Here is a 26,620-nt window from a genome sequence, read left to right as displayed (position 1 = left end):
TGTGTTCATGAGTGAACCAACAATCATAACTGAGGTTAACGTGATCATTTATCCAGTCCTAAGCTGCACCGTGGGCTCTGCATCCTGCAACACTCTTTGAACATCATCAGCATCGTCCTCATCAGCGTGCACACGTGTCTAAATGTTAGTGGGTGTCTGAGAGGTGATGCCTGTTGATAAAGCTTTGGCGCTACATGCAGCTTGCCTTCTTGGACAGCTGTGTGGCTGCTCCGTCTGTGCTTCTGTAGACATCCTGCACCTAGAATAATCCTTTAATCATTTAATTGTCCCACAAGGGGGAAATTTGATTGTAACAGCAGCCAAAAAGACACATATACAAACAAACAGTACACAGGACACAGAACAGAAACATTTTTTCTTACATATTTACATTAAGGACAATGGTTACTATATACAGAGAGTACTGTACAGTTATTAAATTAAATAAAAATAACTACAGATAAGAGGCAAACCAGGTTGTAGTGCGAATCGGTTAATTAACTTATTGCAGTTACAGCGCAGATGTAAACATCTGTTTGTTGGGAGCAGTTCTGATTGTACAGTCTGACAGCTGCAGGGAGGAAGGACCTGCGGAAACACTCCTTCATGCATCTAGGATGCATGAAGGAGATGCTCACCAGGATAGAACCACCAAACAGAAATGCATCAGAGCTGGAGGATGGGGACAGACTTGTGTCTGATGGAAAGCTGCTCAGCTGGTGGAGGAAACCGGAGACAAAGAAGCTTTGAACCCCAAAGTAAAACTCTTATTTCTTTTGGAGGAAGAGGATGACCTAGCAGGGAATAAGATTTGGTGATCAGGTGAGTAAAGATTGTGTGTATGTACACTGGTGTGGACAGAAAGGTCTGTCTGGTGCTTTAGGAGGAGGATTTAGAAAAACTTGTAATCACACCAACCTGAGTTCTTTTACTTTTCCTGTTGATGAACAGAAACTCACCTGATTTAATGTGGAAGCGAAGGTAAAACATCTGTGAGCAGTGTTGCTGGGATGGGTTCTAATAGACATGTTGATGGTTTAGACGAAGTTATTGTTGAAGTCAGCTCAGAGATTAAAAACAGAGAAGAAGTCTAAATAAAGGTGTGCAGTTTGTAAAGCTGCTTTCCTTGATGATACATCTGTGACAGTTTGAAGGATGTTCATAACATCATTACTGCTGAGAACTAAAGGAATAAAACAGAGAATACAACACAGGTCAACAGAGTGCTGAGTTTGTGGAAGTTCATAATGGTTATTTAAATTCTAGTATTCAATGTCACATGATCTCCTTTAACCTTGTATCTGTAAGTCAAACATTACATAAATATTTAGACCACATAGACCATTTGTCTCTTTGTCAGCCTGTTCTGTTTTTGTAATTAATTTATTGTTAATCAGTGATGACAATAAATAATCCTAGATATGGAAAATGATTTGTGTTGATTAATCCATGTTTCCAGATTAAAGTTTCCTCTGAATAAAAATCCCTTCATGGAGATCATATTTGCTCTTTTTTACAATGAACATGTGTTGACCTGATTTGCTGTGAGTTAACAATCATTGATAGTTACTTGTTGTTTTCCTTGTAGTCTGTCTTGAAGTCATAAAGATTACATTAGTTAGTGATTTACTAGAATTACTTATGCCCTCAGTTATCACAGGGTTACTGAATCTAATGATACAGTCACCTCCCCTTTGTACTGTGTAATATAAAAGTCAGTAAGGTTTGCAGATGACACAGATACTGTTGAGTTTTCACTGACAGAATGGAGATCATGGTCTTTTTCACACTGTTGCCCCTGGTCTGCTCTGTTTCCACAAATCAGACTGAGACAGATAATGAAATTGTTGACCAGCACATTTCAAACCAACAACCCTGTCCACAGGACATCCATGCTGTGCTCAGAGAGATGGCAGTCTCACTGGCTTTACAGACAGAGCGAATTACTGTCCTTCAGGAAGAGAATCAAGGTAGAGTATCATGTCAGGTCATTGTGTTACAGAAAATCAAAATCACCTCAGAAATAATCAGAGTGACAGAAATGAGGAATGACAAACATTCATGGTTCTGTGCTGTCTTGTGAAATTGAATATCTTTTAAAAATATTAGTTTTCATTGCAATTATTAATGCAGTGAAATAAAAAAAAAATCATTTTCGTTTATTTCAGATCAGGCCGCAAAGCTAAAAGAAATGGAGAGACAGAAGACTGAGATCGACCAGCTGAAGCTGCAGTCCAAAGGTATTGTGTGGAAATCATCATATTCTGATAATTTCTGTAGAAATGTTGAAGTCTGTCTGTTTCTGACACAGTTTTGATGGTAAAATGTAATCTTCCAGATTTGTTTTCATTGTAAAATATCTTAATATCAGACACTGGAGCCAAAAACGTCTCTTTTCATCTCAGCATCAGGAAGTGACTGGAATGTGTTTATAATGAAAATGCTCACAGCTCCTCTTCATGGCAAACACTTCCAAACCAAATACTTCTACATTTACTTAAAAACCCGTTTCTGTGCTGAGACAACAATTCTAACCATCATTTAAAGTCTGTGTCTGTGAGTTTTTTCTTTTTCATTTTTCTCAGAACAAGCAGCAAAGCTGGAGACTGAGATCGACCAGCTGAAGCTGCAGTCAGAAGGTATTTTGTAGAAATCTTTCTATAGAAATGTTAATATATTCATATTTCTGACACATGTTCACATTTATATAATTGTTTGATCCACCTCTGCTGGAATGTTCACAGCAGTTGAAGTTTCCTTTGTTAAATCAAAAGCATAATTTCAGCAGAGCATAATGTGATCTTGGAGCATGCACTGTGACTATATTTAAGTACATTATTTACTTTGTGTACAACTCTCAGCACCACGACCAGTGAATCAATAACCTCGACCTCAGTTACCTGTTCAGGTACGAACAACTGTCAGTGTTGGGAAGGATACTTTTAAAATTTATTCCACTACAGATTACATGCCCCAAAATGTATTTTGTAACATATTCTGTTGCGTTACTCAATGAGAGTAACGTATTCTGAATACTTTACGTAATATGTGCTTTTTACAACTGCATGAATTTACTATTGCTGTGTGATTTATTACTTTTACTGAAGGTTGTTCACCATAGCAATACCAACTAGATTTTTAAATCTTAATAAAATGAGTAACAGTAGGGTGGACATTAGGTCAGGCTGCACTTTTTGCAGTGATCTAGTATAGAAAACTATTCCGTGCATATATAAAACATGTCCGCGGCTCATGTCTTTCTAAAATAGACTCACCAACAGCTCTCTGACAGTCAGGCTGAATGTTCAGATTTTGGAGAACATCATTAAACATTTTCATCGGTCAACTAGAACCTCTAGCTCAGTGCAGAAAATCGTTCTTTTCTCTGATTCTTCCTGTTTGTCACCGTTGTGGTTGATGAGAGTATGTATGTATGACCTTTATTTACAGGTTTTTTTGATTACACTTAACAAGCTGCAGTCAAAGGAGCTTGCAAAGAAAAGCGTCTGGACTTCTTTAAGTTACTTGAAGACGTTTCACCTCTCATCCGAGAAGCTTCTTCAGTTCTAAGGTCAAATGGTGGAGAGTCCCAGATATAAACCTAGTGGGAGTATCCCCCCACAGAGGGACAAAAGGACCCCCTGATGACACCCGATCAGATTTGCACACTGTTAGACCTCTGCCTCACCACTACATATTTCAAATACAACGAAGGCTTTTACAGACAAAAACATGGCTGTGCCATGGGCTCCCCCGTGTCACCTATTGTAGCCAACCTTTACATGGAGGAAGTGGAAAGGAAGGCTCTTGGCTCTTTCAAAGGAAGAGTACCCAGCCACTGGTACAGATATGTGGATGACACCTGGGTCAAAATCAAGACACAAGAAGTGGAATCCTTCACTGCGCACATTAACGCTGTGGATAAAAACATCAAGTTCACCAGGGAAGACACAAAGGACAACTGTTTGCCTTTCCTGGACTGCGCTGTGCACATTGAAGAGAACGGCAAACTCAACATCGCAGTTTACCGGAAGCCCACACACACGGACCAGTACCTCCTCTTTGACTCCCATCACCCTTTGGAACACAAACTTGGAGTAATTAGGACCCTACACCACCAGGCAGAACATGTTCCCTCTAAGCCTGAATGGAAAAAGAAGGAACACACACATGTAAAGGAAGCACTCAAAATGTGCGGCTATCCTAAATGGGCGTTCTTAAAGTCAGCAAAGAGGCACAGAAAAGAAGACCAGACACCAGCGAGGGAGGATAAGAAGGACAGACGCAACAACATTGTCATCCCCTATGTAGCCGGTGTATCAGAAAAACTTAGGAGAGTTTTCTCCAAGCATGACATCCCGGTGCATTTCAGACCCAGCAACACGCTCAGACAAAAACTGGTTCACCCGAAAGACAAAACGCCAAAACACAGACTTAACAATGTGGTGTATGCTGTACAGTGCAGCGAGGAATGCCCAGACCTCTACATTGGAGAGACCAAACAGCCACTTCACAAGCGCATGGCACAACACAGAAGAGCCACCTCCACAGGACAAGACTCAGCAGTCCATCTGCATCTTAAGGATAAAGGACACTCTTTCGAGGATGCCAATGTTCACATTTTGGACAGAGAGGACAGATGGTTTGAAAGAGGAGTGAAAGAAGCCATCTATGTCCACTGTGAGCGACCATCTTTGAACAGAGGCGGGGGTTTACGACACCAACTCTCTGCCATCTATAATCCAGTTTTGAGATCCCTCCCCAGACGCCTTAACGCCCACTCACATCCTGGGCCATCTGACCTCAGGAATTCGCATGATAAGGTGGGGCCAGGTTTCACAATGAACACACCCGAAACTCTGGCTGATTGGGACCCACACCCAGTTTCACACCTTGGCTCAGGCGATTAGAGGATCATCAGGGGGTCCTTTTGTCCCTCTGTGGGGGGATACTCCCACTAGGTTTATATCTGGGACTCTCCACCATTTGACCTTAGAACTGAAGAAGCTTCTCGGATGAGAGGTGAAACGTCTTCAAGTAACTTAAAGAAGTCCAGACGCTTTTCTTTGCAAGCTCCTTTGACTACGATGACCTGGATGACTGATAACCTTCACAGACTTAACAAGCTGCACCTGTCCTGTTAGTAAATCACCTGCAGCTCAACATCATCTCTTAGTTTGTGCAAAGCTGTTTGACTCCTGGCAGATTGAACATATCATAGTGAAACAAGAAGCACAAACCTCAATCAAGGCAGCTCAGTCTCTGGGCAGTATTTAGTTTTTAGGGAATAGTTTTGTATTTTGTATGTATTCATTTTGTTTTCTTTCCTATTTTTAAACGTACTTTAAGAAGTTTGTCATGCAGTAAAAAAGTGCAAAGTCCAGACTTTTATTTATTGAAACCATTTTTAATATAGTTGACATAATTTTGAGTATAATTATTTTTATTGTTGTGGATTCACTCTCTTTCTCTTGACACTTTTTTGTAAGATATTTATCACATTTTGGGATTAAACTGAAGGGAAGCCAGATGTGAAGTGAAAAAGTGAGGTCAAAGGTCAAATGTGATGGGATATTTTGTGGAGATAACTTATCTGAATTTCAGGAGTGGGACCACACCTCCAAACATGCCTTATAGATAACATGCCTCTTATCTATAAATGACATCCCCGGCTCGTCAAGCTGTTCGTTCTCGTTTTCGTGCGATCTCCTTTTGAGAATGACTTTAACACATCTTGTCTCGCAAGAGTAACATAATCTTACTCACCCTTCCATTTGCTCATAATGGCCCCTTTGTCCGTCAGCGCATCAGACAAAGATTTCTACAGCTCTACTTCATCAGACAATTCAAGTCATGTTCTAAACCCTTCCTACTACAGTCATTCAAGACAGCTCTCCATGCGGTTCTGACAACATCCCAATGGTATCATGATCTTCTATGAGGTTCAGCCATCCAGCTTGGTGGAATTAAACTCTCTACAGGTTTTGGGGGATATAATTATGGAAGGTGGTTCTCCTCTAATCAGTCTCTCAAAATTCAACCAACCCTTCCAAAAACTGCTTACCGTCACCTTTGTTTGTTTCTGAACTCTACACATTAGTTATTGCTTCCTCACTCAAAGTAATTTAACCAGCCAGGCAACCCCCTCTCCATCTTCTACTTCAAGATAAGATCACAATTTAGCCTTCACAAGCCATTAGGCCACAGGTGTCGAACTCCAGGCCTTGAGGGGCCGGTGTACTGCAGGTTTTAGATCTCACCCTGGGTCAACACACCTGAATCAAATGATTAGTTCATTACCAGGCCTCTGGAGAACTACAAGACGTGTTGAGGAGGTGATTTAGACCTTTTGAGTTGTGTTGGATCAAGGACACATCTAAAACCTGCAGGACACTGGCCCTCGAGGCCTGGAGTTTGAAGCCTGTGCTTTAGGCCATTACCTCAAGTCTTAAAAAAATCCCATCATGCTTCACTGTCAGAGCTTCAGTTCAGAGTCAAGGCGGAATGAGGGTTCTGGTTACTCCTCTACCAAGGTCTTTTGTCGTCTGAAATTTCCTCTGTTCTCATCTCCCGCCATTCCTTCCTAATTTTCTCAGCTCATCTGCTCCACTCCATGGAAACCATCTGCCTTTATCTACTAAAAACACTGTCAAACCTAAAATGAGAATGTAGGCCCACCAAGTGAAATATCGTTATATGTACTTACTATATGTTGGTAATACACATCACCCTTGTAAGAATCATAACTTCAGTTATAAGGCTTTTAGTTCATTTTTATCCAATAAATCATTAAGTTGACCTTGGTGGATGTTCGCCAGACTTTAATGTATTAACATTTATTTTACCGTCTTTACCTTAAAATATAAATCACCTTGAGCAAACTGTTGTTATGATTTTTGTACTATATCAAGAACAGTGAATTAAATGACTCCACTCTACGCCAGTGCAAAGGTTTATCAGAATCTAAATTTCTCGAGCTGTTGTGTTTACAGGCACAAAGAATGAGATGCACACAAACACATCCAACAATATAACACCTTTGTGGAGGTAATGAACTGACTGCACCAGTGTTCAGAAAACAGAACAACACACCTAAAACTAGCCAAATGTCATGGTCTGTGTGCAGGTAAGCAGGAAAAGGATCCAAATGCAAACTCAAAATGCAGTGGCAAAATTTAAATTCCAAAATGGCAGCTTTATTGCTGGACCTGTAAAGAGAGTTAACAAAACTTCAAACTAAAATAAACTTGGCAGACTTGACAAAACACACAGACATATATGAGGGAGATTGCAACACTGACAATGACAAACACAAGGCTTAAATACACTGAGAGATAACAAGGGGAATGAGAGACATGAGGGAGACACAGCTGGGAGAAATCAGACTTAGCAGGACAGGGTAAGCAAAACTAGACACACTGACATGAGACACAGACCTTCAAAGTAAAACAACAGAGGGCTTAAACGCAGGACACAAAGGCACAAAAAAGCACAACATATAACACAGGAAGCCATATAACAAAACCTGAGAACTAAAACCATAATAGCCATAACCAAACCTAGGGTAAAAATAAATATAATAATCAAAACTGCAAAACAAAGGATTCAGAACATAAGCCATAATACAAAATATAAAAGACTAAAAAATGCTGGGTCGCAAGGACTCAGAACCGTAACACCAAACCTTTTAGTGCTGTTTCACCATTATACTCACAGGCTGTTTTAGCAAATCTGGGCCTAATTTCTGTGAACATTTTAATCTGTATTTATGCTGTAGCGCCACCTACAGACAGAAGCCAGCAACCTCTACTCAACTGTTTGAATGAATGAATGAAAGGCTTTATTGGCCACATGCAGGTCACCCTGCAGTGGAATAGAACCCCCCCCCCCCCGACCTTACACACACAACACAGACATCACATGGGGATACAAGTCGGAGATCGGCAGCATTACAGAAAAACACTGGAAAAGTACGCTACAACGGGAAAGTGGAAGAGGAAAATGAGACCTCTACTCATGCTGGGCTCCTATGGGAGGACAGCATGAGAATGGGAAACAAAAAAACTCCTCAGCACAGAGAGCACATAAATGTCCACAGTACAACATTATTTAGCACGTGACAAGCCACAGTGTTGGGTAGGGGGTGAGGAGTAGTCCGAGGGAAACACAGCAGTCATCCTGCCCAGCGCTACCATTCCAGCGCGGGCCCAGACCCGTCATGTTCTCCAGCAGGGGGCAAGCATCAAAGGCATTTGGAAAGGGAGGGGGGATGAGTGAGTGCGTATCAGTGTATGTGTATGTGTGTGCGTATCCATAGTTCAGCTGAGACAGCCTGGCAGGGCGAAGGACACTAAGTAAACAGTCTACGAGCCAACCCAGGTGGCCATGCATGGAGTGGGGAGAACAGTCAACACACAGTCGTTATCAGGGAGTTTTTGTTCGGCTCCAGCCTTGAGCCCCCAGCTGGTGCCGAAGAGGTGTCCGCATTATGATGTTGATGTCGTTGATTCTTCTTTTATGCGAGCAGCTCATGAGAATTTCAAAGCTGTTCTTTAGCACTCCGACACTGGTCTCTCAATCTCCCGCTGGAGAGCCGCGAGCCTCGCTATGATGCTGTCAAACTTCCGGTCCATGGTCTTGTCATCCTTTTGCTCAGAGAGTCGATTCTGAGAACTCACGACTGCTGTGAGCCGTTCGACGATCTGATCCAACTTTCGCTCAGAGTTGTTATACTGAGCAGACCCCTCTTTGATGTATCCCAATATACACTCAGAGGTGTTATTCTGAAAATTCACGGCAAAGGGTGTCAATACAATAATTATGTGTGTATGAACTATGCTACATAATCAGGAATCAAACCCACACATCTGTAGCCATTTGGCACAGAGGTCACCTGATCAACCAACAGAGCTACAGCTGCATGGTTACAGCCACCATCCATCCTTTGATTGCTTAAATGAGTAGAAAGGCGCTACATGAGTATGAGTCCATATGGGTTGTCATGTTAAACAAGTGAGCAGACAAGTGGTGTGGTTACAGCCATCTTTTACATACAGTCTATGTTTCATGTCTAAGTGAAGGAGAGAAACACAGAGTAGACACACACTGGATAAAGATGTCAGAGTTTAACTGCACAGATTTCAAATGAGAGTCAGTTTGTTCAGTGATGCAGTCAAACAAGTCTGCTTCTTCAACCATTCTCCACCCAGCACCTGTAGGAGGTGTGGTCCTGTGGCTCTGCAGTGTGTGAGGTGGAGGATGAGGGGACGTGGAGGAGACCACCGCTCAGTGTAGCATGAACAGAATGAGAGTCAAAGTTACTCTCTTACTTACAGACAAAAACATGTAAATCACTGTGTGTAAATAATGATTTCTTTCAATTTGCATTTTGTCAGAACATGTAGCAAAGCTTGAGAGTCAGAAAACCGAGATCGACCAGCTGAAGCACGAACTACAAGGTACTGTGTCAGAATCTGATCATTGCTCTAGAAACGTTGAAATATCTGACACATTTTCATTGTGACATTGAAATGCTTTCAGCTGTCAAACATTTCTTTCATTGGAGATTAAAGTTTTTGTCATGGTCACTTTTTTGGGAAGAGTCTAACTCTAAAACAGAAAGTTTCAAATAATGACATTTCTCTCTCTCTCTCAGTCAAACAGGTGGCTTTCTCAGTCGGTCTGCTGGATCAAGGCAGCGGAGAAATTGGACCCTTTAACACTCAGATTATTCTGATTTTCAAACATGTTGTCACAAACATTGGAAATGCCTACAAACCACACACAGGTAATAACACTGAATGTCTCTTCTCAGCTATGCTGATGTCAGGTTGATGTTCCAGATGTTCTAACAGCTGATTTTCCATTTAACAAAAACAAATGTCCAACAGGTATTTTCACTGCACCAGTGAGAGGAGTCTACCACTTTGACTGGAACGTATATGGACTTGGAAACTTTCCTGCAGGTGCCTATTTGTTCAGGAATGGAGAGAAAATTTTTATTACATTTGAACATCAAACATCTGGGGGTGTGAGCACCTCCAATGGAGCCTCACTGCTCCTAGAGGTTGGAGATCAGGTGTCTGTACGTATTGATCCTGGTGCAAGGCTATTTGACAATCAAAACCATCATACCACCTTCAGTGGTCATCTGATATTCACCATGTGAGAGGTGTTACACCTCGAACACTTCCTGTTTGGACTGTCATGTGTGGGCGGAGCTTAGCCATTTTTAGAAGTAAAACAGGAAGTAAATCACCTGCTGGAATCAGTTTCTTGCTCTCTCTCTCTTTCTGGTTGGGTTTTGTGTTTATTTGTTTCTACTTCTCCTCTGATTCTACTGACTCAGATAATTTACTTCTTCTTGTTATCTTTGATTCAAATAAATCCAGTTAAATGCTCAGTGATTCTCTTTGTCCTTTCTTTGAGTCGGCTCTTCATAAACTGCTGCTCCTCCATTAGGTCATGACTATTATCTATAAGTTGGTAAACTGCATTATTTTTTATTGGCTCCACTGTCCTGTGTTGGTGAGTCTGTTATTTTGGTGACTGCTGGCCCACATGTTTGCTTTTAACTGGAGTCTTTCCTGTTAAGTTTAGCTCTTTTTTTCTCTTCTTTGATAATCATGGAGGTATTTTTCTTAAACACTTAACAGATGTTAAACTTAATCTGACTATTGTTGCAAAAAGCAGTTTCACCCCGGTTCGTATATTTGTCAGGCCTCCAGAAAGAACACCGGGACTCAGTAGTCAATTAACAACACTTTTATTAATACACACTTATTGATTACACCTTCTAGAAGGGAGATGTACAGGACCCCGGACTTTCTCTGCAGATCTCAACTCCTTTGTCTGTTACATGCAGTTTTGTATAAGTGACCCCCCTTCTAAACCCTCTACGAGGTGCCATAAAACTAAGTGCTATGTTTACATACTTTTACTTGTGTGTGTCCCCATTCTATCTTAACACATTTCTAAACTCTAAAATAAGCTAAACATTCCTACACTATCATGATAAAAATTTAAACAGCTGATTTAGTTTGATATAAAAATGTGTGTCAGTGCTGTGGAGGAATTTCTAGAAGCTGAAATGTTTCCTTATTTTTCATCTGAATCCAAATCCAGACACGGATAACTGACTGTAAACTTACTCGGGTTCATTTCTTTCAGTTCTTTAGTTTCAAAATAAAAGCATCATTGAACTAACGCTGTTGATTTCTTTATATGCGTTTCATACATAGAGCAGAGATCAAACCTAAAAATGCTGGGAGTTACTATAACAGGTAAAGTGACACCTGGTGTTTAGAACAAAGAGCTGCTTTTAAAACATCGTCTACAGCACAGGTGTCGAACTCCAGGCTTCGAGGGCTGGTGTCCTGCAGGTTTTAGATGTAACGTTGATACAAGACAGCTGGGCTAAATGACCTCCTCAACATGTCTTGAAGTTCACCAGAGGCCTGGTAATGAACTAATCATTTGATTCAGGTGTGTTGACCCAGGGTGAGATCTAAAAACTTCAGGACACCGGCCCTCGAGGCCTGGAGTTCGACACCTGCGGCCTAATGGCTTGTGAAGGCTAAATTGTGATCTTATCTTGAAGTAGAAGATGGAGAGGGGGTTGCCTGGCTGGTTAAATTACTTTGAGTGAGGAAGCAATAACTAATGTGTAGAGTTCAGAAACAAACAAAGGTGACGGTAAGCAGTTTTTGGAAGGGTTGGTTGAATTTTGAGTTTCAGTGTTCTGATAAATGACTGGAGAAAATTTCAAAAAGTGTATTTTAGGTAAACGTTCATTGGTCATGTGAGATAGGTGAATCGTGGAACTAATAACCATATGGTTCCTCCTCCTTTTAGTGCACAAAATAGTGATTATTTGGCTCAGGGGTGGTGTGTGGCAGAGAGAGGAGCCAAATGCAGGACTCAGTAGGCAGAAGTTAAAGTTAAAATGTAGCTTTATTGCAACTGAATTAACAAATAACCAAACAAGAAATGATTAACTGACAGGGAGATGCATAAATGGACGGATACACAGCTTGTGACAACGATCAAAGGGAAACTGAGGACTTAAATACGCACAAGCTAAGTAGGGAATTACAGCTGGGGAAAACAAGACACAGGTGAACTATGTCAGACTGACGTGGGAAATAAAACATTAAACTAACACTGAGACTAAAACACATAAATATGACAAACATTTACAAAAGTGACTAAATATGGGAGACCTAACAGAAACACAGACTAGGTATGGGGCACACAGGACAGGAAAAACTTCTATTTTAACAAAGAAAAGTATGAATCCAAAAATCAGAATGAAAACACAACCTAAAGCAAAGCAAATAATCAGACTGAAGGTGTGCAATCTTAAGAGTCTCATTCAACACCATGTTTCTAAGATTTTATAATAATTTCAGTTTTGTTTGAATTTAGAAGCAGGATTCCAGAGGTCATCCAGACCTTTATGTCCTAGCTCTAATGTTTTGTATGAAGTTGTAACTGTTCTGAGACCTGAATGTTGCGGTGTGTGTTGTTATCTTTGTGCAGGAATAAAGAGGGAACCCAGAGTAAGAGCAAGTCCAGTGTCGCAGTACCAACCTTTGTACATGGGTGTATAACATCACATTCACCACAGACTCTCAGAACAGCAAGAGCTACACTTGCACTATGTGTGTGAGAGAAAGAGAGTGCATGATTGTTGGGAAGCGTGCAGTGTTGCCAACTCCTCAGTAATGAAAATTGCTATTGGCTGTCCGCAAAGTTGCTAGAAGTCACTAAATGATGTCATCGCCTAATTTGCATAATTGGTCATGCCTATGTAATTGTAACCTACGCTGTAGGAGAGAGAAATAACATCATGGAAGAGACATAAAGTGAGTAAAAACACCCTAAATGCATTTAGAATACATTTAGAACTACAAATTGAATTTCTTTTAGCAATTATTGTTCTTATTAATGTCACAATACTGACCACCAAAAGTGACCCGAAATAGGGACTCTTTGTGTGTTTGTGTGTGCGTGTGTCTTTAAGTAGTTTTAAAACTTGTGATCGACAAAAGTAACAGTAAAAGAAGAACTGACTGCATTACAGTCAGGGCGGGAGCACAAGCTTCAGTCATGCGCGATTCATTTGCAGTTTTGACGCGTAGGTATAAACATCTCCTGCTCTGATAGCAGGAGACTCCTGTGTGAGGACGATCCGCCGCCTGTGAACGCTTTGGCACGGGTGAGGTGCCCACGGCAGCACCCGCTGCTTGTTGAGTGTAAGAGCGATACGTGCTTTCACATCAAAAAGTCGTCATAAGTCTCCAAGAACACCAGCAAAGGTCACCACATTTGTCGCTAGTCGCTTTTGAGAAAAAAAAGTCGCTAAGAGGGTCTGAAAACTCACCAAATGTAGCATCAAAGTCGCTAAGTTGGCAACACTGGAAGCGTGATCTTTGCATGTGTTGTGTAGTTTTGGGGTATCTTTGTATAAATGGTAAGTGGATTGGTTCTTTTATAACACTTTTCTACTCTGAGTGCTCAAAGCATTTTAAACAACTTGCCTTATTCACCCATTCCCCAATTAAACAGTACATTTGCATAATGACTGAAACTAGCACCACTGAATGAACAATGGGCTGGGAGGTCAGTTCCTTGATCATTAATATGCAAATTCTCATGATCAGCAACCACTGATCAAACCTCACTGATCAAAGACCACTGAGTACCAATGGTACTCATCAAGCCATGAGTACCATTCACAGAGAGCTTTCCCTTTTTACTTAAATGGCCTCCTTGACTCTGCGCTCAAACCAGCGTTCCTCCCTGTCCAGGATGTGTACATCCTCATCATTGAAAGAGTGTCCACTGGCCTGTAGGTGTAAATAGACTGCAGAGTCCTGGCCTGACAAGGTAGCTCTTCTGTGTTGTGCCATCCGCTTCGCCAGAGGTTGTTTGGTTTCCCAGATGTATAAATCCTGGCAATCCTCCTGGCACTTAACAACGTACACTATGTTACTCTGTTTGTGTCGGGGGACCCGATCCTTGGGGTGGACCAATTTTTGGCATTTGGCGTTTTTGGGTTTTAAAAGCCACGTCCTCATCAGCCCAGTACTCCACAGTCTATTTACACCTACAGGCCAAAAGAACCACATCATCTGCGAAAAGCAGAGATGAGATCCTGAGACCACCCAAGTGAAAGCCTTCCGCCAGTTGGCTGCACCTAGAAGTTCTGTCCATAAAAATTATGAACAGAATTGGTGACAAACGGCAGCCCTGGCAGAGCCCATCACCCACCAGGAACGAGTCCGACTTATTGCCGGCTATGCGGACCAAGCTCTTGCAACAGTTGTATAGGGATCAAATGGCTTACTTAACTGGAATATATTTATTTTGTGTATTTATATTTTGGGGAGCTTTCCTTTTCTTTTTGTGACCTTTGGCTTTCTGTCTATGTCACTTCCTGCTGAGGAGAGGTGAGTCAGTGTGAGTGCTGTTTGCAGTGTTTAAATGCAGGGAAAATGCTTGAAAGCTCACTTTTTACACTAACAGACTTTGCTTCAATGTTTTTAATGTTACTTGTTAATTTTTTTGTTGACTAAAAAGAACTTTATTAGAATATATCTGTTTGCTGATCACACGCTGGTCTGCAGGAGTGTGCAGGTGTTTCTTTCCTTCTCTAGTTTAAATGTGTGCAAGTAGAAGCCTTCTGAGAGGATAAATCCATCTCAGCAGATGAAAGCTATGAAGCCGTTTGCAGCAACATGAAGTGTGAAGCCAGACCTGAAACATCAGCTGTTTTTAACTTTCCTCATAACAAATGTCATGACTGAAATCCTGAGGACCAGCACTGGTTCCTCTTTTTCATCTGTGAAATGTAAAGTTGATACTGAAGCTATGACCTTCTGTTCAACTGTACTCAGTGAGGGTGTCGTGATTGTTCTGTATACACTGTACAGCATGTTGAGCCCTGCTGTCCTCCTCTGGTTTAAATGGAGTATAAAGTATGAAGCACAGAGTGCTGCAGAGGAGAGCTTTGGTGGTTTCTTTGACGTAATGACGTAAGGACACAGTAAACATCTGACAGTCTGCAGACCTGTGGCATCATTTACATCTTACAAAAAGCTTTGTGACTTTGAGAGTCTCCCACATCACTATCACCATCATCGTCATCATCACAGCAGCGAGTCTGCACATGGTGCTGATGAGCACATAAAGATTTATAGATCCAGATCTTCATGAATGAGATTAATGAAACCACAAAGGAATGAAAACATGTGGAGCAAAGAGCAGTGAGTGTCACGATCGTGGGTCTTTTGACCGAGCATTTTGAGTTTTAGTTTATTTTGATGTTTATGGTATATGTTTAAGTTCATTGGGTTTTCTAAGTTCATTTGTTTATTAGCTTCCCCTTGTGTATTCAACCTCTGTGTTAAGTCTCCCTTGTCCTATACGCCTTCCAACAACTGCTCACACTGCACAGCAAATACACCGGACAATTACATCCACACTCTTTGGTTCTGTCCACCAGTTCAGAAATTTTGGTGTGAGATATGTGAAGACTTATCAAAGTGTCTAAAATGTAACAGTCCAGCCTCCCCTTTAGTATGCTTGTTGGGCAACTTGGATGAGGTCACTGCAGAAATAAACACAGCCCACGTTGTTTTTACGGCCCTATGCATTGCCAAGAAAATGGTCCTCATTAACTGGAAAAATAAAAATAATCTTAATTCTAACCAATATAAAAACCATCTAATAGATCACATTAGTCTTGATACAACCTCTGCCATCACATTTGATCAATCCCTTTGGGCTCCTTTGATCAGCTTCATCACCTAGTGGGAGTGGGGGGGTCATGGTTTGGTCCTGCCTTCGCTATTGTGGTATGGAGGGTAGGGACGGTCTTAGGGCGTCTGGGGAGTCCCTAGGGACGTTTCCCTGGAGGGCCTAACCTGGGGGATGTGGCCATGACCTGGTTAGGAGCTCTGGAGGCTCTTAGATGGTGTTTTCCTTGTGGCTGCGTACAGCGGAGATGGGGGAGGGTCTGTGCTGGCGGACGTTGGTTACTGGCCTGGTAGCCTGGCTGCCCCTGGGAGGGTGCGGGACGGGCGTGGAGGCTTGGGGGTCTGGGGGTGCTCCGCCCCCCGGTCTGGGGTGCTGGCCGGGCCTTGGGGGCTTGGGTCCTGGCTGTTGTGTCGCCGGAGCAGTGGGCGGGTGGGTGCAGGGGGGCTCAGCCCCAGTGCAGGGGACCTCTGGTGCATCGGCCCAACTAGGGGGCTCTCTAACTGGTGGGGAGGTTGCTATATCTTTGCAGGTGGTCTCCTCACTACAGGAGCTCACTCTGCAGGTGGGGGGAGAGATATAGGAGAGGTGGAGAATGAACTCAACCTGGGTGTCTATTGTCTTGTGTAGTTTGGGAGATGATTGGATGATGGGGTGGGTGCAGTTTTCTCTGGGGTGGAGTCAGGTGGGCTGCCCCAGACTCTGTGGGGCTGGGCAGTGCTGCTGCTGCGGGCCCTGGTCCGGATGGGCCTGGGCCCCCTTGCCCTGATGGGTTCCAGAGTGTGGGGGTGCCTACTGGGGTCAGCGGGGGAGCTGGCCCCAGGGAGGGGCCGCTTGCCCCTCCCTTTCTTCCCTCCCCATCCTCAGCTGCCTCCCTATTCCCGCTCTACCACACCCACCCACAAACGCAGGGCTTGGGGTGCAGGTATGTCACCAGGGTGCAGGGGAGGCACTCCCCCTCTGTCCCCTTCTGGCCGCCTGTGCCTCAATTTTATTCTGCAACCTAGACATCCACATTACTCACACTCTCACATAACACATACATATAGGGCCTTGGGGGTGGGCACGTTTTACAGCATCCAGAGGATGGTCGTTGTACTCCAACCCACCTCTGGCGCTGGTGCCCTACCCTCAATTTTAAATGCATTTAGACACTAAGGGTTTTCGGGAGGAGCCGTGCTGCTCTCTGAGAGGAAGCAAGTACCATGCTCTCCTGAGTTTTAAATGCACTTTAGAACAGCACACAGCAACACTACATATGAGCGGGCGTAGGGAGGTTTGGGTTCTTCACTCACCCCGGTTCTGTTAGCCGTCAGGGCTGGGGGGCTGGGAGGAGGTGCTGGCCGTCAGACTGGGGTCTGGGATGCGGGGCCTCCCTGCTAATGCAGATAAGGAGGTGGTCCGCTTGCCTCCACCCCAGAGAGAAGGGTTACATCTCCTGGGTCTAGGTGCGGCTTGCCCCTCTGAGGGCGGGGGTACCTGGACCTGGGATATAGAGTATGTTTGGGGAGTGCGACTGTCTGTGCAGTGTCTATTTGTGTCTGTCTACACGTTGGGTGAGTGCCGAGTATTTGGTTGTGCATATGGGGTGGGAATGCACGTTTGTGTCCGCGTGCGCCTGTTCGTCTGTGTCTATATGTCAGGTTGGGTCTTAGACTCAACCTCTCTGGGTACATTTCAGGCCCTCCAAAGTACGGAGGCCTATCTCCCCTCACCACACTCCCTGCCGGTGGCTGATGCCCTCAGACGTTGGTGTGTTGGTGGTCCTTGTCGTCTGGGGCTGGGCGCTCATGTATGTACCGGCTCACTCCTGGTGGCCGATTGGCGGGGCCTGGCGCCTGTGGCCCGGCTGGGCCCCTTCCGGGGGCTGGGATGCCCTCAGGCCTCTGGGCCTGAAGCTCGGTCCTCTCTGGCACAGCTGGCTGCCGGCAGAGCCCGCGGGCACGCCACTGCAACCCCCTCTGGCCTCTGCTCCGTAGCTGCTGGGTGACCTCTCGTTTGGGGCTCTACTCAGCTCTTCCCAGGAGGGTGGCACGGTTCCCCCCTTTTGGTGGTCCTCCTCGGGTCCTTGTACTCTCGGGCCTCTGGATATCTGGGGCCTGGATCTCCTCCATACCTGCTTCATACCCTGGTGGACGGGGCTATGGCTCCCCACACTCCCTAGCAGATCATTACATGGAGAAACCTTTGGAATACAAGCATGCTGATCCACACAGGTATCCACACAGGTGTACACACGGGTGTTCACAGACGCGGACTACACCTTTCTTGGCTGCTGCCTCAAAGCACGTTGTGCGCTGTCTATCTTGCGTGCTGCACAATATCGTTTAATATTTAGTATCTACTGTTATCTACTGCTAGCTAGTTTATTGTGATGGTGCTGTATTTATTGTGTTGCTCTTTTTTTTGTTTCCTTTCTCTTCTGTTTTTTTTTTTCCATACAGGTTGTCAGATTATAATATTATTTTATGCCATGTTAGACCCTTAATTAAAGATGGTGAATTATTATGTAGTTTTAGTTTGCATTATTCTCCTGAATTAGAAGAAGGTGATAACTATTGCATTTGTTAAGCTGATTTGCATTACATTAGACTGCTGGTTGATTGTGAATGAATGATATTGTTTTATGATGCATTATACTGCTGAGTTATAAGAAATAGTGTTTGCAGAAAGTCATCGCCTTATTTGTCTGATTAGAAGAGAACAGAACATACTGGAGTTTTCTGCCCCATCTCAGCAGGAGCAGATAAACAGGGAGCCAAGGTTGTAGCTTAGGCACTGTGTGAGAGAAAGAATGTGAATGTTTAGGCTTTTATGATTAGGTGGGGGCCACTAGAGGCTATAAGAGTTTGATCAATGCTCCACCATTTTGAGATCTGATGCTGTCTGCGTACGGTGTCCATCTCCCACGCGTGTGATCATTAAAATCATCGTTTGACTCAACCCGGCCGGACCAGTGTTGTTATTGTGGTTTTTCCTCTTGTATCCATCCCCAATATTTGAATCCGTAACAAGGTGATCCAGGCGTTTTGTTTGTTTTTCTTTCTTTCTTCCCCCCCTTTCTCACCATCTCTTCTCCCCTCTGGTTTTCTTTCTCTCCCTCTCTTTCTTTCATTCTAAAAAAAAAAAAAAAGTCTCCCTTGTCCTTATGCGTTTCATGTCTTTTGTTGTCAAGTTCATGTTGTCATGTCTGCGTTTCATTGTTTCCTATTTTATTTTGAAGAGGTCTTGTGTTCAGCTTTATGTTTCCCCTGTGATGTCAGGGGAAACTTAGATAGCTAAGGATGAAGAACCATTTGTAATAGCTAAAGAAATGTTCTTTGACGTATGATGGTTCTTTAAAGAACCATGAAGACATCTGAAGAACCATTTAAAAACCAGAATTTTACTGAGAGTATCTGTGTTCTTCCCCCCGTGCTCTGTTAGTGTCCCTGAGTTTGTGTTGTAAAACAGTCGGTGAATTTCCTGTTTTACTTTATAAGTCTGTGTCTCATGATGTCAGTTAGGATCAGCTGTGTCTCCCTCCTGTTTTGGCCATTCCTTATTCCCTTCCGTGTGTATTTATAGTGTGTATCTACCTGTGCTCATCGTCGGTTCGTCTGTGTTATTCAGTGTTTCTCCGCGTCTCTCTGCCTTGCTTTCTCCGAGTCATGTCCGTGTATCATCCCGTGTCCTTATGTTTTCAGGTTTGTTTATTAGTTTTGCCCAGTCTAGGTTTTACTAGCTTCCTGTTCCTTATTTCCTGTTTTTGTACTTCGCCGTCACTATAAATAAACACTCACTCGCTCCCCAGCTGGTACCTGTATTTTGGGTCCGTGCCAGTCCCCAGAGTGAGGTTAGCCAGAATACAGCCAGTCTCCGCGCTCGTACCTACTCCTTGGGTGGGAGCGACTAGTGTCCAGCAGGTGCCTGCACCCATTCCTGTTTCCTCGTGTTCTGGAGGCTCAGGAGAACTACTTCAGCTAAATGCTTATCCACTACCACTACAACCTTCGTTACAACAAACCACCATTACAACCTCTACTCCAGTCATTAGCTCAGTCACTAGCTTTGTTGTCAGCTGTTACCTGTTCAGCCTTCAGCTCAGACATCAGCTTCCACTTCAGTCATTAGCTCTGTCACCAGCTCAGTCAGTTGCTCAGCCACCTGTTCAGTCACTTTCATCCTCTGCTGGAAGCTCTAGTGAGCTAATTCAGCCAGCAGGGTACTGCATCTCACTAATAAAGCCCGGACAGACTGTCTGCATTGCACAGCCCCAGCCGCTGCATCCTAAGCTGGCTGTGTGCCCTGTGCAGCTACAGTTAGCATCCTGTCGTGTTCAGAATTTTTTGGAAGGAATCCAAGGAGAAAGATCTGTCGTTTTAAAAAGATTTAATTTGCTTTGGCAGTTGAAATTACAAGTTTACACAGCACTGTGGACCTCTATGTGAACCAGCAGCATGCTTCACAAACAGGATGACCCTCAAGCGGGCTGTACAAAATTATATAGTGAGTCAAAAACATAGATTATAGCAGCTATCTTCCTCCTGCACGGATGTGTCAGTCTTGGTATCTGCTGCAAAGCATCCTCATATCTCCGTGACTTCGTCTGGTATTTGCTCCCTCCTCTGTAAAAGACAGAAAAGGAAAACACTTCTCTGTCTAGCCTTGATAATCTGATGTTATTATCCATTGTTCTTCTGGTGAAGTTTGTTTAGCATATCATATTCAGGACTCTCTGACCCAGAGACTTATTGTAATCATAATCTATGTGTGTAAGTGTATTTGCAATTACCCCTCTGCACTCTAAGTAATTTCCTACAATATACAGTGGGATGCAAAAGTTTGGGCAACCTTGTTAATAGTCATTACCGTAATTGTCGGGCTATAAGCCGCTACTTTTTGCACAAGCTTTGAACCCTGCGGCTTTTAGTCAGGTGCGGCTTTTCTATGGATTGTCCATGATTTTTGTCATATCGTAAGACGATTTGTTTTGTTTGTTCCGCTGTTGTATGGCACTACGTTGCCTGGCGGAAGGGCATGTGATCAGACACACAGCATCGGGGTTCAAGAGTGGTATGTTGGTCACATGTCCATCCGCCAGGAAACATAGTGCCGTACAAGTAGCGCGAAAAACAAACTTCAAAGTAGCGCTACGCGTTCAGCGGGAGTCGTGGATGACAAGCGGCGATAAACTTGCGAAAAGCAAGTTATGCTCAACTCCACCGGTGGAATCTGACAGCGTGGAAAAGTGTGAAAACATCCATGATCACCAACGGATTTCGAAGGGCTGGACTGCTGCATGATGGAGAGGAGGACACCACCACGGCCCTTCAGAGGGTGTTCGACTCTGACACTGACAACGAGGATTTGTTTGGTTTTGAAAGTGACAACGAAGGAAAGGAGCTGAGAGTGGATGACGAAGCCATCCTGAGCCTGTTCGTTTCCGACACTGAGAAGAGGACTTTGGTGGTTTTAGTGCGCAGGAAGAAGAGAAAGATGGTGGTGAATGACTGCCTTTTCTTCTTGTTAAAGCCGTGTCACTGCACCTGAGCCTAAAAGGTAGTCCGAATCTATTTTTCTGGTGTGCTGTAGGTTATTGTTATGTACTACATTTGTTACTCATTTATGAAGCACAGTACATGTTTCGTACTTGTAATTACCGCTACTTGTACATATACCTAAAAAGTTATGCAAATATGTACCCATAACTTGTTTTTCAAAATATTAATAAAAGGGGTGTGTCTCCAAACAGCCATCTCTTTCCTGACAATTCCCTTTGTGCATATTCTCTTACATATGATAAGTCAACATTGAAACACCTGCGGCTTTTAGTCAGGTGCGGCTAATGTATGTACAAAACAGGATTTAACCCTGATTTTAGCTTGTGCGGCTAATATTCAGGTGCGCTTTGTAGTCCGGGAAATACGGTATTTTCCTGTATAAATTGTTGGTTGTTACAATAAAAAATGTCAGTTAAATATATCATATAGGAGACACACAGTGATATTTGAGAAGTGAAATGAAGTTTATTGGATTTACAGAAAGTGTGCAATAATTGTTTAAACAAAATCAGGCAGGTGCATAAATTTGGGCACCACAAAAAAAGAAATGAAATCAATATTTTGTAGATCCGCCTTTTGCAGAAATTACAGCCTCTAAACGCTTCCTGTAGGTTCCAATGAGAGTCTGGATTGTGGTTGAAGGTATTTTGGACCATTCCTCTTTACAAAACATCTCTAGTTCATTCAGGTTTGATGGCTTCCGAGCATGGACAGCTCTCTTTAACTCACACCACAGATTTTCAATAATATTCAGGTCTGGGGACTGAGATGGCCTTTCCAGAACGTTGTACTTGTTCCTCTGCATGAATGCCTTAGTGGACTTTGAGCAGTGTTTCGGGTCGGTGTCTTGTTCAAAGATCCAGCCCCGGCACAGCTTCAGCTTTGTCACTGATTCCTGGACATTGGTCTCCAGAATCTGCTGATACTGAGTGGAATCCATGTGTCCCTCAAGTTTGACAAGATTCCCAGTCCCTGCACTGTCCACACAGCCCCACAACCATATTTTACTGTAGGTAGCAGGTGTTCTTCTTGGAATGCTGTGTTCTTTCTCCATCCATCCATCCATTCGCTTCCGCTTATCCTTTTCAGGGTCGCGGGGGGCGCTGGAGTCTATCCCAGCTGTCATAGGGCAAGAGGCGGGGTACACCCTGGACAAGGTCGCTAGTCTGTCGCAGGGCCAACAAACAACACATACATGTTTTTACTGAGTAATAGTTACTATTACTTTCCTATTAGATACTAATTAACCCAAATCACAGTTTTTGCAGTGTGCTGATTATATTGTTTTATGTATTTTAGTAATGAATGCTTGTAAACCAAGGCCACTTTTGACTCACAAACTAAGTGCTCAGCCAGACTGAAAAACTGGAAGTCCGTGTGCAGCTGTACAAGTATATTAATAAATACAGGAAGCTAGACAGAAAAAAAGGAAGCTACTGACATATAAGGAGGTGTTTGTATCGAAACTTAAAGTGTGTGTGACGTCTAGAGGAAGTATATAAATAATCAGTTTTCCTGCTTTTGCTTGAGACTTGGGCTGGTGTGTTTGTGTGTCTGCTCAGTCTCCATATTCCGGAATATGTAAAATTAAAGATCATTTTTTGAGTTAGACCACTTTGAGACGTGTCTTTCTTTGCCGTTAAAGAATACAAAGAACTGGATTTAATACTCAGCATCAATCTCACATACAGCATCTCCTTGTGTAAAGTGCTCTGAATGGTTGAACGATGCACAGTGACTCCATCTGCTGCAAGATGATGTTGTAGGTCTTTGGTGCTGGTCTGTAGGTTGACTCTGACTGTTCTCACCATTCGTCGCTTCTGTCTATCCGAGATTGTTCTTGGTCTGCCACTTCGAGCCTTAACTTGAACTGAGCCTGTGGTCTTCCATTTTCTCAATATGTTCTTAACTGTGGAAACAGACAGCTTAAATCTCTGAGACAGCTTTCTGTATCCTTCCCCTAAACCACGGGTGTCCAAACTTGTTTCACTGAGGGCCACATACAAAAAAATATAGGAGGGGGTGGGCCACTTACTAGAAATTTGTTATATAGCCTAGGACTGGGTGATATATCGAGTTTTTAAAAAATATCGATATATTTTCATACGAGATATAAGATGTGACAATATCGTTTATATCGATATAGTATATGTTACGTTATAATTATAGTTGTGGAGCCGCAAGTTTGCCTCTCTTTCGTCCACTTTTTGTCTCTATGCAATGTTACTGGGCCTCGCCTCTCCTTCACTGAACACAACTCCCCCATCGCTTCACCTGCAGGCAACGACAAGATGGACACGGCAAATCTCCGTTAACGAGTTACCGCTGATCGCCCCGTGCGTGGGGCTGGACAGCATCAACGTGTTAACGAGCTAACTACGCTAACGACATGCATGGCCTAAAATCCTTTCATTTTCTCAAAAATCGACAGCGTGCCTTATGTATGAATTCTGGTTGTGCTTACTGACCGCGAACCGATTTTATGTGGTACACGGCGCTCAGCAATCTGTCGATAAATGTTTTAGTTCGACTTTGGTAAGCTGCGGAGCTGCATCGCTTGATGGATTGTCGGAGCATTACGGTTACCGTAGTAGCCGTAATGCTCGGAGCCTCGCGGAGTAATACGTACTGTGCTTCAACGTAATATTACCGTATTGTGTGTGTATAAGGACCATAAATGGCACCTGTTAAGAGACACGGTTACTAAGTGGATTTCAAACTCCAGGCTGTCAGTCACGCAGTAGAACTTGGGAACAGAGCAGCTGTGAAATCTGTCTTTGTTATTATGCTCAGCGTCTTTTAGTTTACATTTTGACTGCACAATTGTGAGCTTTTTGTTATGCACAAAAACATTGTTTTCTTTTACTTATGGAGCATGATTATTTAATAATATTATTTTTGAGTAGTTTCTTCATGTACATCTACGCTATATGTTAATAAAAGTGCCTGTGTGACATCTGGGACGCAGCTTTGATTAAGAACTCTCTTTTTGGTCTTACCTTATGGCTTAAAAAAATATATCGAGATATATATCATATATCGCCATCCAGCTAAAAAATATCGAGATATGAATTTTGGGTCATATCGCCCAGCCCTAATATAGCCTTATCTTTAGTGTATTCAAGTTAGAAAACTCAATTAAAGGTCGTCAAATATGTTATCTTATTGAATATAACTTCAGACAAAACTGCCTTCATCACAGCTTTCCATAAATGGATATTTAGTGGTTTATTCAGAAGAAGCTTTGGTAGCTCATTCTCAGAACTGCAGCCTCAGATTTCTTCTTAAACAGAAGATTTACAGTACAGAGAAAAAACAATAAAGGGGAAAATGGGACGGGTACATTTCAAGCTTGTTATACAAGTTATTAGGCTTCGCAACACACCTATTAACATTTGTTTGAAACGGTTATCAACTTTAACAGACTGAATTGGACTTAATAAAAGGAGTGCATATAATATTAGTAAATTATGATCTCATCTCAGCTCTACGTCTCTCAGCTGATCTCATCTGCATCAGATGAGATCAGCTGACTTTGCACAGTGGTGTGTACTCTGTGTGTTAACAAGAAAAACGCATATCAGAAAGTGGTGCGCATAAGCACGGTAGTGACAGGATTGATGCGCATTATTGATATTTGAAGCGTGTGTACTTGCACATGCATGCTTACTAACACACGGGTACTGTGGAATATATTTTTTACTCACCTAAAATGGGAACGGCATTGCACTCAGTGGGAGCAGTGATGCTGCGCTCTGGACCAAAGGATGGCTGGCTGATCTGGACTAAACTCAGTGGTTGAGATGCTGTTGGTCATTTTGGTTCTCATTCTGCCTGCCATACCTGGAGCCCCGTCTGTTGTAACTCCACACAGCTTGTCCCATTAAAGTCCCATTTTGTCAATTGAGTCTGACACAGCTTCAAAAATATCCATACTCGTAGTTGTGCCTTTTAGACTCTTAAGATCCAGCAGCTCCTCTGTAACTCCAAAGTTCTCGTCCACTCCCCGCAAACAAATTAGCAGCCGTGCGGTGTCTGTGGCATCAGTGCTCTCATCGCATGCAATGGAGTAAAAACCAAAAGCACAAGCTTTATCACAGTTGCAGTGTTGGATGACAAGTCTTCAATGCGTTGCACAACTATATTTCTGGACATGCTGACGTTGTTGAAGTCCGGGCACATTATTTCGGCGACTTTAACGAGGTAGTGTTTTACAGGGTCTCCATCTGAAAAAGGCTTACAATATCTTGCGATGTATTGGGTGACCTCATAGCTGGCTATTGTAGCCTTTTCCTGGACTTTTTGAGCACGAAGAAAATACTGTTGCTGACCCTGCAGGATAGCTACCATTTGCCTTACTTTCTGCTCTCGCTCAGCACCAGTGTAGGATGCATGGGCCTGATGTTTTGTTTTTTTAATGACACCGTACATTATACTCTTTCATAACTGCCACAGTTTCAGTGCAGATCAAACAGACACACTTCGCCTTGAATTCTTTAAAGAGATATTCACTCTCCCACCGCGTCTGAAATTTTCTGCACTCACTTTCTACCTTTCGCTTCTTTGGTTCTGCCATGTTTAGTAACTTGGGGGGAAAATTTCTTCTGTGATTGTCCTTTTTGGTGGAGCAGTTGCCTTGATCAACAGTAGCTCCCCCTGGTGTTAAAACTAAGAAGTGCTATACACTCGAGCAAAAGTTGAAGTGCGGGCCATTTTCTATTCTTTTTCTAGCATTTCTTATATATATTAAGAAATGCTATTAAAAATGGACCGCGGGCCGCAGTTGACCACGTCGCACCACAGTGGGTCATAATGCAAAATCTAGGAGATGTCATACAGGGGTGAACTTGACTGTGTTGAAACAAAGAAAAATCTTCAAGTCTCAAGATTTCACCGCTGTAATATTCTGTAATATTTATAATTGAGCTATTTATATATATTAGAGCTATTCCTTATATTTTGTAAACTGTAATATATTGTAATATTTAATTTACTTATGCCTGTTACTGTTATTGTCTTGGAGCAACTGTAAGCACAACATTTTCTTAGGGATTAATTAAATGTTCTGAATCGCATGGTCTGAAATATCTGGAAAATCCTGTGAGTCACAAATCTTCCGTGTGTGTATGTGTGTGTGTGTTTGTTTGTGAGTGTGAGTCAGAAAGACATGCAGCCAAATTAAATATCAGTGATTCTGTAATCAGAGAAGCTGAGGTGATTGTGTAGGAGTTGTTTGTGTTGTAGAATTGTACTTTAGTTCTTTCAACAAGCTCAACAAACAAACATTTGCTTTCTTTGTGAAGCTGAAACATTAAAAA

The 26,620-nt window shown here is 42.9% G+C and overlaps 1 protein-coding gene across 2 annotated transcripts; it reads left to right on the top strand.

The window, feature by feature from the left end:
- The first annotated feature begins 1,765 nt into the window (after positions 1-1,765).
- On the top strand, positions 1,766-10,168 carry LOC146389870 (complement C1q-like protein 4). Of its 2 annotated transcripts, XM_084913787.1 has the most exons (5): positions 1,766-1,970; positions 2,586-2,639; positions 9,396-9,458; positions 9,656-9,787; positions 9,891-10,168. In XM_084913787.1, exons 1-5 carry the CDS (start codon positions 1,766-1,768, stop codon positions 10,166-10,168), a joined length of 732 nt encoding a protein of 243 aa, XP_084769913.1. The 2 variants fall into 2 exon arrangements, with proteins under 2 accessions (XP_084769913.1, XP_084769914.1); XM_084913788.1 differs by lacking the exons at positions 2,586-2,639; positions 9,396-9,458.
- Positions 10,169-26,620: the final 16,452 nt, after the last annotated feature.

Source organism: Perissodus microlepis, chromosome 3 (genome assembly GCF_051167445.1).
Source record: "Perissodus microlepis isolate ML-2025 ecotype Zambia chromosome 3, ASM5116744v1, whole genome shotgun sequence".
Classification (NCBI taxonomy): Eukaryota; Metazoa; Chordata; class Actinopteri; order Cichliformes; family Cichlidae; genus Perissodus; species Perissodus microlepis.
Note: the sequence above shows the minus strand (reverse complement) of the source record. Positions and strands in the feature narration are given on the sequence as shown.

What these genes read in the sequence shown, in the direction of transcription:
- LOC146389870 (XM_084913787.1), top strand. Translation starts at nt 1,766, where the DNA reads ATGGAGATCATGGTCTTTTTCACACTGTTGCCCCTGGTCTGCTCTGTT. An exon ending in CCTTCAGGAAGAGAATCAAG is followed by an intron (nt 1,971 to 2,585) that starts GTAGAGTATCAT and finishes CATTTTTCTCAG; the next exon opens with AACAAGCAGCAAAGCTGGAG. An exon ending in GCTGAAGCACGAACTACAAG is followed by an intron (nt 9,459 to 9,655) that starts GTACTGTGTCAG and finishes TCTCTCTCTCAG; the next exon opens with TCAAACAGGTGGCTTTCTCA.